Source organism: Daldinia childiae (genome assembly GCF_008694065.1).
Source record: "Daldinia childiae strain JS-1345 chromosome Unknown Scaffold4, whole genome shotgun sequence".
Lineage (NCBI taxonomy): Eukaryota > Fungi > Ascomycota > Sordariomycetes > Xylariales > Hypoxylaceae > Daldinia > Daldinia childiae.
The window spans coordinates 103,057-119,862 of NW_022984645.1; the positions used below are offsets into that span (position 1 = coordinate 103,057).

The 16,806-nt window shown below is 46.8% G+C and overlaps 2 protein-coding genes across 3 annotated transcripts; one reads left to right on the plus strand and one right to left on the minus strand.

The window, feature by feature from the left end:
• Positions 1–519: 519 nt before the first annotated feature.
• On the plus strand, positions 520–5,125 carry GL218_04343 (the record flags this gene model as incomplete). 2 transcript variants are annotated; one of them, XM_033580943.1, is made up of 4 exons in its annotated part: positions 520–964; positions 1,199–1,889; positions 1,957–2,408; positions 3,957–5,125. In XM_033580943.1, 4 exons carry the CDS (start codon positions 520–522, stop codon positions 5,123–5,125), a joined length of 2,757 nt encoding a protein of 918 aa, XP_033435457.1. The 2 variants fall into 2 exon arrangements, with proteins under 2 accessions (XP_033435457.1, XP_033435456.1); XM_033580942.1 differs by lacking the exons at positions 520–964; positions 1,199–1,889; positions 1,957–2,408 and having other exon boundaries at positions 3,764–5,125.
• Positions 5,126–6,185: 1,060 nt separating this feature from the next.
• GL218_04344 (uncharacterized protein) lies at positions 6,186–15,422 on the minus strand (the record flags this gene model as incomplete). The annotated part of the gene is made up of 5 exons (XM_033580944.1): positions 6,186–6,713; positions 6,771–7,534; positions 7,615–9,441; positions 9,506–15,300; positions 15,364–15,422. The coding sequence occupies 5 exons, from the start codon at positions 15,420–15,422 to the stop codon at positions 6,186–6,188; spliced, it is 8,973 nt and encodes a 2,990-aa protein (XP_033435752.1).
• Positions 15,423–16,806: the final 1,384 nt, after the last annotated feature.

Consider the following 16,806-nt stretch of genomic DNA (forward strand, 5'->3'; position numbering starts at 1 on the left):
CAATTTAGATTGTACCTGCATGCCCATTTGTGCCCGGCATTGGCTTGGGCGTAGACTTATTGCATTCCCTAAAGCGACACCGAAGAATTTGAGGACCGTAGGCAGCACTCTAGGCCTAAATCCGCATCTTTACGTGTCACTCTTTGATGCGTTGGCAAGTATAGCCGAGGTTACTTAAGTGGCAAAGACTACCAGCCTCTATATGTAAACACGAACGGCGAGTTTTTAATTGTGCATTTCAATATGACTAGTATTCCAGGAAGCGATGTGGCGGAGTCGATAGAACAACGACGTGTATTGTGAATGGTTGCGAAAAGGAAATAAGATAGTCCTGATGCCGGAACGTGTTAGTAAGTGATGTTATAGTCAGGGGTCGCAACATAAAGTAGCACAATCCTCTTTCCATAGCTGTACTAGCATCGAGACAAAGCATTATTGCGTAAATGTCTATCTTTACATATGTTTACGCATATGGTGAACCCATAGCATACTACATTTCCCAGAGCAAGTTCTACAGACATGTATTCCACAACTGGGAATTATCGCTCCGGGCGTGCTTTTGCGGACGCCGAGTCTAAAGACCAGTCAACAGAAACAAGCGAACCCCCCAAGAAGACCCCCAGCTTAAGTCAGTCACTTAACCATGACAATGATCTACACGATTCGACGGTGCCTCTAAATTTCTTGGATATAATTCAAGCATCAGAGCATTACAAGATTCCTTCGACACATATCAACAACCTCGGCGTAGCTGAGCGCATTGGCTCAGCTCCCGAGTTATTTTCCCTTGGTAGCGGATTGACTGCAGACGTTTTTCGACATGTCACTGGCGAAGAGACTAAGCATATCTTGCCGCCAAAGTCTATTGTTGCGCTGAAGGCCTTTAAGTCTGGCAACCATGATAGTAGTCCCTCTGCCGTGGGAGAGGCAAGAAATGGGGTATACCGGGCTATCCTGCGCGAGAGTAAGTAATACTGAGTTTCTAATTACCTTTTATCTTGTCCCCGAAGCCAATATTTCCCTACCACGGTAATAAAAACATGCTTGAACCCCTGAGCCTTATGAAAAAAAAAAAACCCCCCCCATTTATTGACACTTTTAGTTCGTACATACTGTCATCCTATACTCCGCAAACACCCTAATATCGCCCGGGTTCATTTCCTCGGGTGGCAGAAAACAGGGCGTTTCCCAATCTTAGGTATGGAACTCGGGGAACATGGTTCTCTGGACTTTGTCATACGGGAAGCGCACCCTGGACCAACGCCTATACAGAAACGTCATATCGCGCTTGACATTGCGCTGGGCCTGAGCGCCATACACCGCGCAGGATTTATCCATGGCGACCTGAAGCCGGACAATATTCTTATTATGGCACATGAAGACCCTACTCGTGGGATTATTGCTAAGCTGACCGATTTTGGGGGTAGCGCCCAGTTGTCATCCAGGAAAGGATCCGGCTCACCGGCTCACCTCACAAAGCTCTGGAGTGCGCCAGAGGTGGTGGCTAAAGATCCAGATGTCGACTGGGAGAAGGCCGACATTTATTCATATGGGCTTGTTGTGATCAGCTTGTTGATAAGGATGGATGGTGAAACGCTTGTCGAACGGCCAGGCCGATCAAGCTCTTGCATTCTATCATGGTCCATCCCGATGAGTGCAGGAGAGACATATTCCGAAGACTATATTTGGCTTGTGAAGAATTCTTTAGAACGGTATGGTATATTCAATAACATCTTGGATATGATGGCTATAAGCAACGATGTGGAGAACCCTCCGTTGCTTGATGTTTTGAGGCCAACTCTCGAACCCTATTTCTGGAACCGGCCAAGCACCAAAGCATTGGTCGAATCTCTGGTCCCATTCGGAGAGGATATAGGCCGATGTATAGAGTGAGAAAACCTTGAATTCCTACCCCAAGTTCAAAGAAAAGACACTATCATTAACGCTATCGCATAGGCAAGAGGAATCAGAGACAAGTGAAAGCACCCAAGAGGATTTTAAGACGCAATCAGGACTAGATCACGGTCCAGATCCTCAAGAAACACCAGATCAGAATGACGATGACCGCTTCTGGTTTCAAAGGGTGCGACTAAAGCAAGCCATGTTCGAGCAACATTCTCTTATTCTCGAGGATATCAAAAACCTACTCCACCAGGGAAGTTCAAATAACGACATTGATATCCCACCAGAACTTCCTAAGGGTATATCCCGTACCGGATTCATCAGGATCTTGCATGATACCCTAGGAGGTCTAAGGAACTCAGGAATCATCCAAGCCGAGGCCAAGTTGGCTGGGCTTCGGGAACGGGCATGGCAACAAGGACTGTTTCACTTCTTCGAAGGAAGATTAAATCTAGAAGCAGCGCTAGACTGGATGAATGTTGCTGCTCTCTGTGGATCTTCAAGGGGTATGCACTTAATTGTTTTTATGGCCACGGAAGACACTGCCACACGTCAGTTCCCTGTGCGATTATATCTTTCGTTGCTTGCCCTTTCGAACTCGGACTTTGCGCTACACAGACTTTCTTCACAGTGGCCAAACCATTTCAATATGATTAGTGACATATTGCGTGAGCGGAAACTAATATCCAAAGCGACTAGAGTCAAGCCAGACTCTTTGTCCCTCCTTCAAATGCTTGAATTATACTCTAAATCACATCCTGTCATAGAGAAACCAGTTACCTTGCGACAAGCGTTAGATGTCGGCGATTCAGCAGCAGTTAAACAGGTTTTGAGCGGTGAAACGATGACAGATAGTCAGGCTGAGATTATTCCAGACCTCTTATACGAGCTCTCGCATCTCACCGACACAGAAGCTTCGGAACTCGCTAGGACGGCATTCGAACGAGGAGCTAAATTGAGCAATCTAATATCAGGACAATCGCCTCTTCTCAGTCGCGGGCCGCTAATAGACAATGAGTGTTTGCACCCTACACCCTACTCCCCTTTATCATCTGCTATAAGCCATGGGAAGACAGAGTTAGCCATGGCTATTTTGTACCTCCATGTCGAGACTGCTACTGCCATACCAGACTTCATGATTGCTTTGTGTTTGAGTTTTAGATACTTACAACATGAAGTAGGCGAATGTCTTCTTGGCCTACTGGAAGACAACACCTTGATGGATGATGCACGCCCACGGGACACTATGAAGACTTTGAATGAGCTTGTTCTTTATACTATGTATAATATTGACGATTCAGAACTAGATCGACGAGTTATGCATGGTAGCGAATTCGATTCGAGGTACGAAAAATGTCTCCGTATACTTCTCGAAGAAGGCGCGGATCCAATACAAGTCGACGATGAAATTTGCCCCTGGTGCAAAGCACTTAAGAAAGACGACATCATAGGTCTTAAATTGTTTACCCAGAAGCTTCACTCCTGTGGCTTTCCTGTTATCGACCATGTGAGAGATGCTGGAAAGGCGTGGCACTCGAATCTAGGCATCGATCATCTTAAAGCACACGGTGCATTGAGTCTATGCATCGGGTTCCGTGCCATTCGTTGCTTTGAATATCTCGTCAAGGCATTCCCAGATCTGATATTCGAAGAGGTCTGTAGGGGAGGAATCACACTACTTCATCTTGCGTGTGCTCGGTCTGCACATATGGACTTCATTCGCATATTGTTAGAGAATGATGCTCACATGGTAGACACACACCTTTTCCCAGGTCATAGCGCACTCCTGATCGCATTAGATGCATTTTATCTCCCAGCAGCGGACCTTATCGCATCTCAGTGCAGCTCCTATTTAGAGACGATGATAGGTCGTGATGTTGGCGGGAAATCGTTGTTCGCTATTCTCATCCAGGGGTGGTCCGTAAATCGGAAACCGGAACTCATAGATAGTCTCAAATGGCTTGCAAATCACGGCGGAATGCACTTTTATGGACCAGAAGACAGACCTATATGGGAGTACGTCTTCAGGGGACCACGGCCTAACCGTCGACAAGACCAAATTCAGGACTCTTATCTTCTTGAATTCCTACTCGGTCTCGAAGCGTTCTCAAGCAGAATCAACGAAAAGGCTTCGAACGACACCACACTATTGCATGTCCTAGCAGGTGGTGGCCACGTTGAAGCTATGCGAGTTCTCCTAAAACGAAGTGATGTTGATCTGAATGCCGGATTTTCATTCACGACACCATACGGCAGCTCCTACCGTGAATTTAGTACCTCTAATTGGACCGCGCTCGATTTAGCCATCAGCCTCCTCGGCGTAAGTGGTGCTTACCCACCAAGTATCGAATCGGGAGGTAAATTAGAAATCCATAAATGGGTGCAAGACATACGCTCCATCATCAAGCAACTCAAAGACAAGGCGGGAAAGAACTACAAAATAGGAAAGCTTCAACAGCATATAGAGGAAAAGGCAGCAAAACAGCGCGAGATGTTGCTGCGTGATGGCTTGCCCTTCTCAACCCGTCGGCGCAACTTTCACGGAGGTTGGCCCCAACCACTCTCTTCAAGTAAACCCACGCAAGAAGTGGAAGAAGAGACAGGCATGAAATACCCACCAGAAGAAGTCTTGGACGACTTACTACTGGGTACGTTAAGCGAGGATCTAGAAGCTACGCAGAGACAGTTGTTCTTAGATGCCGAATCTATGTACCGACCTCTGTACGGATTCCGCAGTGAACTAGAGGCCAACGAGCACTTCAAACGCGAGGCCGAGTTACAGAGAAAAACGTGGCGGCTTCCACCAGAATGGGTTTTGATAAGCGTAAACGGAGAAAAGGAGAAAACTTCCTTTGTCAATATTGACACCGGGGAGATTGTCAACAAGAAACCGGCACTCTACCGTGGCGAGCGGGATAGAATCTCATCATACGATAGGAAGGGAAAGGGCAAGGAAACTACCCCGGTCGACAAGAGTCCGGGTAATCACTACGTGTTCATAAATGCTATGCCACAGATGACCCCCATCGTGATTGATATCGAAGAAACACCTCGTCCCGAGATCAATTTCGACAGCGACGAGACCGCGGAAAAGGTCGCTCACGCCTTGGGTATTTTCGATCAAGATATAACCTCGCTGCGAGAAACACTGCTTGACAAGCTACTCCAAGAAATGGCTATCGACTACAAGTTTGAGTGCCGAGAGACTTGGTGGAGGGGATAACCGATGTCGACTAAAGTTGTTTCCAAAGATTAGTACAGACCCAAGCGGTTGAACACCGAATCGTAAGACAGAACCCTTTCTACATTTTATTTCGCCTACGACGATGGGCCAAACAGATTGATAAAATCGTAGATTTGCTTGCCAGGGTGTCTATCCCCTATTTCTCCATTTGAGAATATTAAATAACTACCCCTGTCGTTGTGTTTCTTTCATATAAACAATTCATCGACCGCCTTGGAGAGATAGCGAGCGAGTAAAATCTCGATTACCTTAGGTACTGCTCCCCCTTTATTATATTTCCGCCTCCTATTTATTATTTACACAAGATTGTTTGGAATATTGCCTGTAGAAATATACCTATATTTACGCTTTACTAATCCGGTACCTCAGATTGCTTCTCGAGTTTCAATTAAGGGACTTGTAACAGAGCTACTAGTGTTAAACAATGATGCTGGTTAATGCGTTTGAAATGTTAGGCTTTGAAAGACTAGTATGTTTTATTAAAAATTAATTTATTTATATAGACAGGTAGTTTTCATATCCTGGTTTTCATGTGTTGGGTCGTACAAATAGGGGTCCTGAATGGTTCCAGAACGCAATCAGGGTTAGAAGAGTCTATTGCTATGATTCTCTAGCGGGAAACTCAAGACATCTATTAGGCTTTTTTATTATTATAAATCCTTTTGAACCTGTAGTCTATTCAATCCGTGAAAGTTTAAGATTAGAATATACGGATGCGAGATTAGAGAAAATAGATATTTCAAGAATTAGGTACTAGTTAACTAAGCTAATTGTCAGTAACTAGAAGCTCTCAGCAAAATTAATACAATCGGTATCATTCCCAAATAACACATAGGTCAAATCACATACGGTCATTATCATTGCATCACGAGGATCATTATAAAAACAGACTCAATTTCTTATTACAAGTGCCATGATGCAAAATCATAGACTGAATATGGAGTCCAAGTTAAGTACAAACTGCAGTAAATTCTAAGACGGCATTTCCGTGCTTTCCAACATTGCAGTTTAATATGTCAGTTTAACCGCGATTAAATAATCACGATAACGACTCCTGGAATTCGCTTGGTCCTCCGAGTGCACGTCCGGTGCAGATGTAACCCATAGGCGTATGTAGGACATCCTGCGTCTTGCGAAGGAGCGTGAGCCACTCAAGGAGGAAAGAGGACGGGTCGTCCGCAAATGGAGCGGACGTTACTTCATTCGCCTGCTTTGACTTTGTGCTTCCTTTAGACGACTCACCTGCCTCATCGTACGACGATCGTATGTAACGGCTTAATGGGTCCCATTCAGCCAAGCTAACATACAGACGGCCACCCAGTATACCCAGTTCGAATCTAAACCACTCCGGGAATTTGTAGGTGAGCGGTAGCGCCGGAAGACTGTAATACTTGAAACTATTGAAGATTTCCATAGTTTTCGTAACAGGTGCTGCGTAGGCAATTAAATGGACGCGTGGGGAGCGGGTATTGGTACGAAGCAAAGGAATCAATAACTCAGCCTCCTCGGGAATAATAACAAGTGCTGTCTGTGTTGAGGGACTCCAGAGTATCCATTCCACGGGACGCTATTATCCAATGTCAGTAATTCTCATTAATTAAAGCATTTAGTGGCGATTACTTACCATGAAGTTATCAATCACGCTGTTCTTCCTACACTTGACCGTCCGCCCAAATTCCGTCGATACGAAGATTCGCGAGTCTGTTTCTCGCACGCGGAATTGCTTTCCCAGGGTAGTCCTTGCTACATATGTAAATGCGTGTTCGAATGCGGCCTCATTCTGATTCGATGATGTATGTTCCAGCACTCCCGTGCGTGCAAAATATGAGATAACCGGATGGAGGCCCGGGAATGTCAGAGCTTCGTACCGGAGCGGCTTCTGTATCTGGCGCACCTGTTCAACTTGTACTTGAAGCTCGCGCTCCTGTTCGACCTCTTCCATAGCACCTACGTGAAGAGGGCCGCGCTCTCCATAGGATTGGTTAAGTTGGTCTGCGAATTTCTGCAACTGTGGAGTAGACATACGGTCCACAGTGCCTATTCGTGAGCCTGCTAGAGCCCCGCCATACAACTGCTCTAATGTCTGGCGCTCCGGTTGCTGTATCGTCTCTAGTAGTTTTGCGCGTTGTGTCGGATCTGCAAGGAAGTTATTATAGCGCCAAATTGCGTCCGTACGCTGGCAGAAGTCGACACCTTGAGCCACGTATAGGCTTTGCAGATCCTCGTTTACACAACATGTTTGCTCGAGAAGCCAAGCAACAACATGAGAAGAGTCAATGCTCGTACCTCTTGCCGGGCGGCAAAGGTCCCTGATGCTCTGATCAACTTCAGGGGGGGCAAAAAAACTGACTGATTGAGTGGTACGCAGCTGACGGAGGCGCATAGCAGCTATTAATATGATTAGACGAGCCGTACTTCCAAAGCAAAGGAGTATCAAAGATAAAGCCTAGATAGTGAGCGGTACTTACCTTGCATAGTGTAGTCTTTAGTTTGCTTCAGTGCCAACGTCAATGCACCGTGGGCGTCTGTTGGAAGCTTCAGGTCTACACCGCGTGTATGCGCCTCGTCCAGATATACAACACAGTTCCGAAGATCATCTACGAAGGGAGTGGCTAAGAGAGGAACATCATTCTTTTTATCTCCGCGATAATGGACCCAAGCGCGGTTATCTGCGCCGAAATAAACAGCCGCATCGGCTTGGATATCGATTCTTAGCCATGTCTGGGCAACCGTCTTATTGTCCATCTCGAGTATGTAGGCTCCGGCATCAACCAGGGTGCGGATGCCTTTACCATATAGTTGACGTAGTAGGCCTTCCTCAGTTAATCGCTTGCCTTGAGCGTCTGCAGTAACCTGGTAGCTTCGATTACATCGTTGTAGAAGGTATGAAAGTACCTCCGCGCTTGTCTGCTGCAGGCTAGGAAGGTCGTCTTGTCGAATGGTCAAAGGAAGATTCATACGACTGTCATTGGTGCCGCTGAAGCCCGTTGTCCTGGCACCACGTTGATCCTTCGAAAATAGTGGGATGTCCCACGCCGAAACCTGCAATTTGATTTCGAACTGTCTGGCATGGACTGGAAAGACGAAATGGTTACAATAGTGGTCAATGACGATTCGACTCAGACGCAAGTGTTTCCACAACTCCTCTAGCTGCCCTCCGTCGTCAATGTTTATTACATTCCAGTGGTGCAATGCCTCCGGCAAACTGTCACAACCGGAAGACCACAGCTCGTACTGTGCGGCTGGATCATCTGACTGAAGAACGTACTGCAGCCCCTGACGGAACTGCGCGGAGGTGAGACCAGTGTAATAAAACGCTAAACACGTAAATAATATAGACACATCCGGATGACCGAACTCGGATTGCTCGGATGGAGTACCTTTAGCTTCGAAGGGCACCGCGATAGGATCACGCTTGGGATGAAGACCGTATTGGACATTCCATCTCTTGTTGAGGCAAAGGAGGAGGATCCTATTAATCAGAAGGCCTCGAACCACAAGAAGTATCTTCGACGCTGCCTGTGGGTTGACGAATGCATTGACTGCCTGCAGGAAAATACGCTCGTCTAACTTCGGCTCATATAGGACTCGCCGAATTATTCCCTGTCGACCTCGGAAACTTGAATCTGCGGGGCGAAGAAAGGTTGTTTGTCCCCTACAGATACTTTCTAGTATGTAGTCATGAATGGCCTCTTCCACATCATTCTTCAGAAAATGCAGGATCGGAAAAGATCCTGAGCGCCATAATACTTCAATACTAGTTGGAAATGTTTTCGCTAAGCTCGGAAGGTAATTGGCTACCAAAGCAAGCAATTCTTGAGCGACTTGCCATCGAAATGGGTGACCGTCAACAGCCATCTCGGGCCCGCTGGGGTAATTGAGTTGCGTCTTAACCGCAAGGGTGAAATCGCATTCGTCTAATACATCTCGGCAATTTTCGTCTAGCCAGCGTTGGAAGTTGTTCATGCTTTTTGCTGCCTTTAATTTGCCGTCTGCGAGTTGCTGCCATCCGCCTAATTTGTATGACAGAACATGTTCATGGCTGGTGAGAATTAATCCTCTACGGGTACGAATAAGCCGGTGAAGCCTCTCGTATAGCTCCAACATCTCAGGGGTTGTTGGGGTCTTCCGTGAGAAAGGAATGTGAAGAACCTCACGCCCTACGAGACCTCCTAATCGTGACTGGGTGGTCTGCGCTGTCTGCATGAGAAGCGCTTTTGGCACAATTAAACGTGAAAGATTTTTACCGTCTGCTAGGATGGCTATCACCATCGGTACAATGCACGACGTTTTTCCTACAATACAGTTAACGCTGGCCTTGTAATAGCATCGTCTTGCTATATTAGCCGATGTACTCACCTTTGCCCATGTTCATTTGTAGCACACTATTTTGATCAGACTTTGGCGCTATCATGGCACAAGCAACATCCACCTGTTCGGCTCGTATAAGAAAGTCGCTATCAATTTCGAGTAAGAGCCAGTCTGTGGATTTAAATGGCGACCAGTTCTGGTGACCTGGGTTACGCAATTCTTCATCAGAGGCTCGCTTATCCCCGCGCAGAACCGCGGATCGGAGCCGCTCTAGCCGTTGTAGACTTGTAACAGCTACTCCGTAGGAAACTAGAGCTTTTTTCATCCCAACCCCGAAGTTGTAGGCTGATGTAGATCTTAGGAACATAAGCATCTCGGTCGGCGATGTGCAAGGCCAGAGAGCACCAAGCCGCAGCCATTGGAATCGATGGTCTTCACTAGCAAGGGCGTCATAGATTTGTTCGTGATATTTTGAAACCATCAGACGAGCTCGCTCTATTGCGTGGTTAACCTCCTTTAGAGCCGGCACTGGATATTGAGCATCTAGTTGGCCTGTGTCCTTCAATGCAGCTAGACTCTGCAGAAGATCGTTGCCGTATTTCTGTCGAATAACGTTGGCGGACCTCGCAAACTTGTGTAATATCGCCTCTAATTCTGCGGCTTCGTTGAACAGGTCCTTTGTTGGCGATTCCCGAGTTCCACTATAAGCGGACCCATTTCCAGTGCTCAACTGAATGCCAGCTATCGTATTGTCTAGGTTAGGTCCAGCTTTGGTTACTAAGTCTTGAGCCACCGATGGGATAACTCGAGAATTCTTTCGGCCCGTGAATACTGGATTGACGTCCATCCAATTAAGCAGCGCAGATGAATCTCTTGGACCTTTAAGTGAGTTCAAAATTGCTTGGACTCGGTCAATATAACCCTCAAGTTCGATATTTTCCAGCCTACGGTCCCATTCAGGCCGTATCTTGTCCAATGCTAAGGGGACGTTGATGACCTGAACTCCTAACGTCCCCGTGGATAGTTCGTCAATAGGAAAAGGCCACTGTTCTAGGAGATGACCGGCGAGCAGCCGACCCTGAATTTCACAGAAGTCCTGGTGCTCTTCGGCATTTCGTCCAGCTCGATCTTTCCATTCGCTTTTACGGCGAGTCTTCGGTTCAAATGCAAGGTAAGCTGAGGTTATGAGCGTCTGTAAAAGCTCAATTGATGGTGGTTCACGCGATTTGAAATCAAAGAAGCCGCCATAAGGAGGAGGTTCCAGATACTTGATCTTGCGTACTAGGGAGAAGGCAGCAAGAGAGCGGATCAAGTCCATGTTGCAGTTAGTATGGAAAGCCAGCAGCCCGAGACGAAATAGTAGAGGTGCAGAGTGATCTGCGTGACGACAGAATTGTACAAGAGACCCCCATTGCTCATATACAGACTCCTCGATTTGGTTGATAAGTGGCTCTGCACCGATAAACGAGCTGCTATCGCCGTGGAATCCGCCAATAACTTCGCTAGACTCGAGAAGTGTCTTAAGAGTAGTCCGCATCTGTAATGAAGACGAATTTGTAAGGATGTGGCGAGCAATTTCATACACGTGGACAGCTTTAGACGTTCTCCTGCGATCCCGAGGAATATAAACAATATCCTGATAAGCTTGATTAGATGTATCAAGAGTCGGGCGTTCGTACAGTTGACGTTGCATTTTGCCACGGTCACGAAGGTGTGTTGCCTCCTCAGAATCAATATCTGTTGCGACAATCCCGGCAAATTTGTTGAGCTGGTTCGATTTACGGATAATATCCTGAACTAGGGATTCAAACCCATCGTGTTGTATAGTTGCATTTAGGCTTTCATTCCATGTTATGGTCTGTAAACGCTTCATTGGAGGTGGATAATAAACTCTCCGTGGAGACAGTGCCGCTAAATCACTCAGTATCGGATGCGTAACAATCCCCAACGGTACCCAAGGCTGGGAGGCACCCGAACTGAGGATTGCGAATGCCTCTTCTGTGCCTGTTCTTGCTGTTAGAGAATCAGGAAGGCAGAAGGAAGTTATGGCATGACAGAGGGCTTTCGTATATAGAAGCCGAGGTTCCGGAGGGCAGGAAAGCCGACCAAGGACATCATCGATCTTGTATCTACCGTAGTTTTGGGCGCCGATTATTCGCACATTAACATGCATGCCATTTCGGTTATAGTTGATTTGTCCAAGAGGTATAATTATGCTTCGTTTCCCGGAGATCGTATCCCGCAACACAATCATGCTTTGGAGGCCGTGCCAAGTGCCTGCATCTTGATCAGGATCAACCTCCGCGTTTAGCTGACGGCATTCAAGCAAGCCACTGCGATTTACGAAGAATGAAAGGTCCAAATGGCGCAGTTCTACTTGTAACTTTCCGACAAAAGGCTGGGAGACTGTTAACTTTTCTGGCTGCTCAAAGTACTGGAGCGTCTTTGCGATCTGAGCGAAGACGCTTGACTGCGGATCGACAAGAGTCACATTGCCGCGAATAGCTCTCCTTCGAGAAATATCAATTTCCCAATCCCGCTGCCGTTTAATCCAGATGACGGGCAACCGGCGAATTTCCAGGCATCTCGTACTGAGGTTCAACCAATGCACGCAGTTCTCCGTTAATTCTGTCGGGAGGTCGAAGCTTTGTGGACTGTTGAATTTCTTTCTGGGGATAAACTCCAGGATATTATTTGGTGTAGAAGTACGGATAATGACCTGACCATCGCGCATCCCAAAATGTACCTCTTGACCATGAATGCGGTGCGAAAGTCGATGCGTCATGCCTGGTAAAGAAGAAGGGTATGTTAGGATGTGCTCGTTCCCAAATATCTCCTTGACATCTTCACTCTCTTGGATTTCAAGGGGCAACTTTCCGCGGGGTTTCCCATTGACAAGCATATGACCTTCAATAAAATTGTAATGAATTGTTTGGGTTGCAGTATACGCCCAACGCTTTTCTGAAATTCGTGCAACAATCCATCGATTATGAGGCGTACTGAGGAAGTCCCATTTAGAGAAGGCTGACTTGTTGCTATCTGAACTATCGGACCAGCTCCTAGTTATCCCGTATCCGACGGCATCTGGGTGAGACTGTATGGCGGTCTTGAGGATGGGTTGAAGATGGTACGCCATTTTTATATCGCGCAGGAGCATAGTCTTCATACTATGAGGCAACTTGTTAATATCAACTAACAAATTCTCCTGCAGGGCGACTGATGCCAAAATCCAAGAGCTCAGGTCTTCGGTACCCATAGCATAGTCAACTCCAGTATAGATCGCGAAAGTTCGTCGGCATAGTATAGCGGCACAGAAACCGTACATCGAAATTCGCTGCGCCGCATCAGCATCAGTAGCGACACGGAGTTCTTTCCTAAGGCTAATAGTCCACTCCAACGTAGCATTTCGTGCGGCTTTGAGTAAAGCCTCAGCACGATCTCTAGAAGAACCAGATGATAGGTGAAATAGCCTTAATGTGAGTGTAATCATGAGTCCCATATAATGATGCTCTCGCCAGTTTGTCAAGATAGCTCGAAGGCGCTTGTCTACGATCTCTGCTAAACGTTCTACGAAACTAGCCTCTTTGAAAATGACGTGAGCTGCTCGTAGTGTCTCATCCGGTAGTCGAGGGCCTGCCTGGACGGCAAGCTGGGAAAGGACACGGGCCGTATCCTCATTCCCAATATTCAGGTTAGAAGAGCCCATTTCAATAAGTATGTTGGGCCAAAGCCGTACATTACCGCCAAGTAGCTTCTGGTATGCTGAGAATTCATGGACAGACATGTTAGATGGGCATTCGACCTGGTTTGCCTGGACTTCATAGGACGATGGTCCATCTACAATAGGCGACGGGTGCTGTATGACCGGTATAATTGTGGCTTGAAGTGCGCTGGGAGTATGAACCGCACAAAGGTGCAAGAATGTTAGGGGCCTCTCTAAATCATTAATCCACAATCCGGAAGCGTGGTCATACAATTCGAAGTTCGCCGCGAGGGGAAGGAGGACACGGGAAAGAGGTGCTTTACCTCTATTGAACTTGTAATGCGTTTGGCTGAAGCATTTGACAGATGACGCTAGAGATATACCCCGTGCTTCGGCTGTCATATAAGGCTGCAGTGGCGGACAGTTTGTGAGTTCTATCGCTGGATTTGAAGATTTATTGGGACGGCTTGGATGTGCCAGAAGCGATAGGATCTTCCACGTGGCATCCCGGTAGGCTGAAAGGTAATGAGGGATAGCCAGCTCGAATATCAAGACTGACCTATCTGGTTCATTTTCGGGAAGAAATGCTTCATGTATCTCGATCTGCAGTCGCTTCCTCGCACGCGCGTGCCAACATGCCTTACATCCTCGCACATCGCGCTGCCCATTTTTCCACGAGCAGCAGCAAGTTCCTTCTGCGAATCCTACTGTGTGATCGTCGTACTGTTTGCAGATCCTGTTCCATTCAGCTTCCTTGGCATCACGAGCTTTATTGGACGCAGTCTGAATGCGCTGAGCTAACAATTGCATCTCGGCGGACTGGGCAACATAGCGCACCGCTAGGGAATTCTTATCGAACCTGTCGAATATAGTACCGTAGCGACTTTTGGAATTCTTCTGGGCTAAATAAGCCTGAATGTCCTGAAGGCGGCGCATTTCAGACATCGTAGGCAGCTGGAGAACGTCAAGGAGCTCGGGCCTGAAAACACGTCGATAGTCATCAAGGAGAGGACACAGCGTAACAACGCATCTATCTAAACGAACCCATGAAGTAAATAGGGTGAGAATCATAGAGCTCATCTGCTCGGGATTCGACTCATAAGTCGTACCAACTTCAGCAAAAACATCATCAATTTCCTTGGCAGTCTGGATACAACGAGTCGTAATCCCTTTCACACTATCCCGGTCAGGGAGCCTATTGTGTTCCACACGAGACTCTAAATCTGCGAGACGGAATATATGATCCGTGAAGTCTTGTGTTTGCTGGATAGCTTTATCAAGAGGTTGCGGAAGATTCAATGATGTTATACCGGCTTTTCGCGGTGGCTGGCTATATAGGAGACGGTCGAGGTAGGCGCCACTATTGGGGAGAGTAAGATCAAGTGCGTGATCCGCATGGAGAGGAAGCACCGGAACACGCCGTATCGTAGTCTTCTTGAAAGATTCCCAAGCATTTTCAACTTGCTTGGTCGCTTCCCGGATTATGGTTTCAATCAAGGGAGGGACCTGGCTAAACAACGACTCAGGTAATATGCTCTTAGTTTTGTCCATCTCTAACTTCGCCATGCGTCGACATAGTTTAGTGCGCAGCGTAATAACCATTCCTGGGTTGAGCTTTCCAGCAGATTCTTTTAGTAAGTCTGCTAGCAATAAGCACATGAGGAGCTTGTAACAAATACGCCCCTGTTCGTTGCCAAGGGTCAAACAGAGATGCCGTTGAGCTGCAACACGCAAGACCAACCAGAACGGGAGCCGGCGCCAGGGTAAATCTGCACCCTGTATGTTAACATCATCTCGGACTCGCTTTCGGAGCATAGGCGTCTGGTAGTAGCTCCCCATCGCCTCGAGGATCGGCATAAGCATCTGGGTAATCAGTGCTGGGTCGGTTGTATCCCTAACCTCAGTAATTGAGACATTGGCTTTTTGGGCAGAAGCTTGGAGGCTATAAAGCGATTCCATACTAGCTTGCTCCAGGAAAGTTGCTAGACATTCTTGAAATGGTTCATCGGTGAATGAAGAAAGGGGTAGCCGGACTGAACGGCCGGGAAAGTCCCACTGTAACGCATGTCCCGCAGCGAGAACATGCTCCGAGACGGCTGATGTCTCGAATGCTTCGAACACAACGTAATGTTCTCCATTTCTAATATTTTGCGGTAAGTAAAATTGAACAGTATTAGAAAATGGTTATTAGTTATATACTGACTGCTTTGTGCGGCGGATAAGTAGAGCTGCATTCTGCTCTGCGACGTGCAAAATAAGCATCTGGTCTTGCTGAAGTTCGCGGAAATAGTCTAGCAGCACCGACTTATCCAAACGCCCGGAGTGGAGAGGAAGGCATGCTTCGAATGAGTCACGAAGAGACTGGTATGCTTCAGACCAAGGTGGTTCTACAAGGCTATCAAGAGTGTCGCAAGCGCGGATGATGCGCGTCAACACGTCGTAAGATACAGCCTCGATATCTGAGTCTTGAGACCCAGGTAACCGAGGTGGTAACACGAGGTGGTAAAAAACAGCTTGAAGCAGATCCATGGTGTTTCGAACACAAACACAACACGCGGTGCAATGTCTGCCTAAGTTGTAGAAGTTATTTGAATTAGAAAAGAAAAGAAGTTAGAAGAGGGGATAACAATATTTAATGGTTATCTACCTAAGTAGTGAAAATGGGAATATGATGTACCCGTGCATGCAAAAAGAATAAAGTTGTTGCGAGGCAACAGAGATATAAGTCCTGGTGGTGGTTAGGTTGACCGGAAACCAAATAGGATTGTTACGGTCCGATCATTGGTTAGGCCAATACCTATGTAATGCAGGCGGTTTGGGCATAGGAAGTAAGCCATTTAGATTCTATCTGAAGATGATAGATCATATTCGATTGTTCCGTCGGGGCCTACTATTGGAGCCAGAACACCCAAAGCAAACCGGCCTCAGTAGCCTGCCGGGTGCTGAGTTGTTATCTCTGGTGATACACATTTTATCTACTTAGGCTGAGTACCTAGTTTTAGCTATTCAAACACTCGAATCTATATGGTAGTACAAATTATGAGGTAAGTCGAATTTTGGTGGCGTTTGTAGTTGATATTGGCTCGAGTTACAGTTGGTTCTGCGCGACGGGAAGATGCAGATCTAAGCCGGTTGATACCGCACCGTACCACCTTCCCTACCTTAGTTACACCTGGTGGAGTATCAGATTTAGCTCACGTGACTTCTCAGTATCTACATAGGTTAGGTAGTTACCTAATGTTAGAAATTGAATGTACCGGTTACTGATAAGTGGGCTAACTAAATTTTTTACCAATTAGGAGTATCGTTAGAAACGTTGCTCAATTAACACCAAACGAACCTATAACAATCTCTCTCTCAATTCATTCCATGTCCCCTAAAAACTCGACGTGGCACCTCTAAGCCAGCAGCACAGGGGAAAAGAGGATACGCAAGCATTGGATGCAGTGTATCAAAGAGGTAGCTCCATTGAGGCCCTATGCGCGGAATACTACATGCCAAGGGTACAGATGTAGGGGTCCCGTAAATGACCTACATATTTATTATTTACGTCGGTCTAATGTGCTACTTTGATTGAAGCATATCCAGCTCAATGGCAAACGCGTCCAGGAGCTAGTTCACTGTGGATCGCACACGACTACCAGTA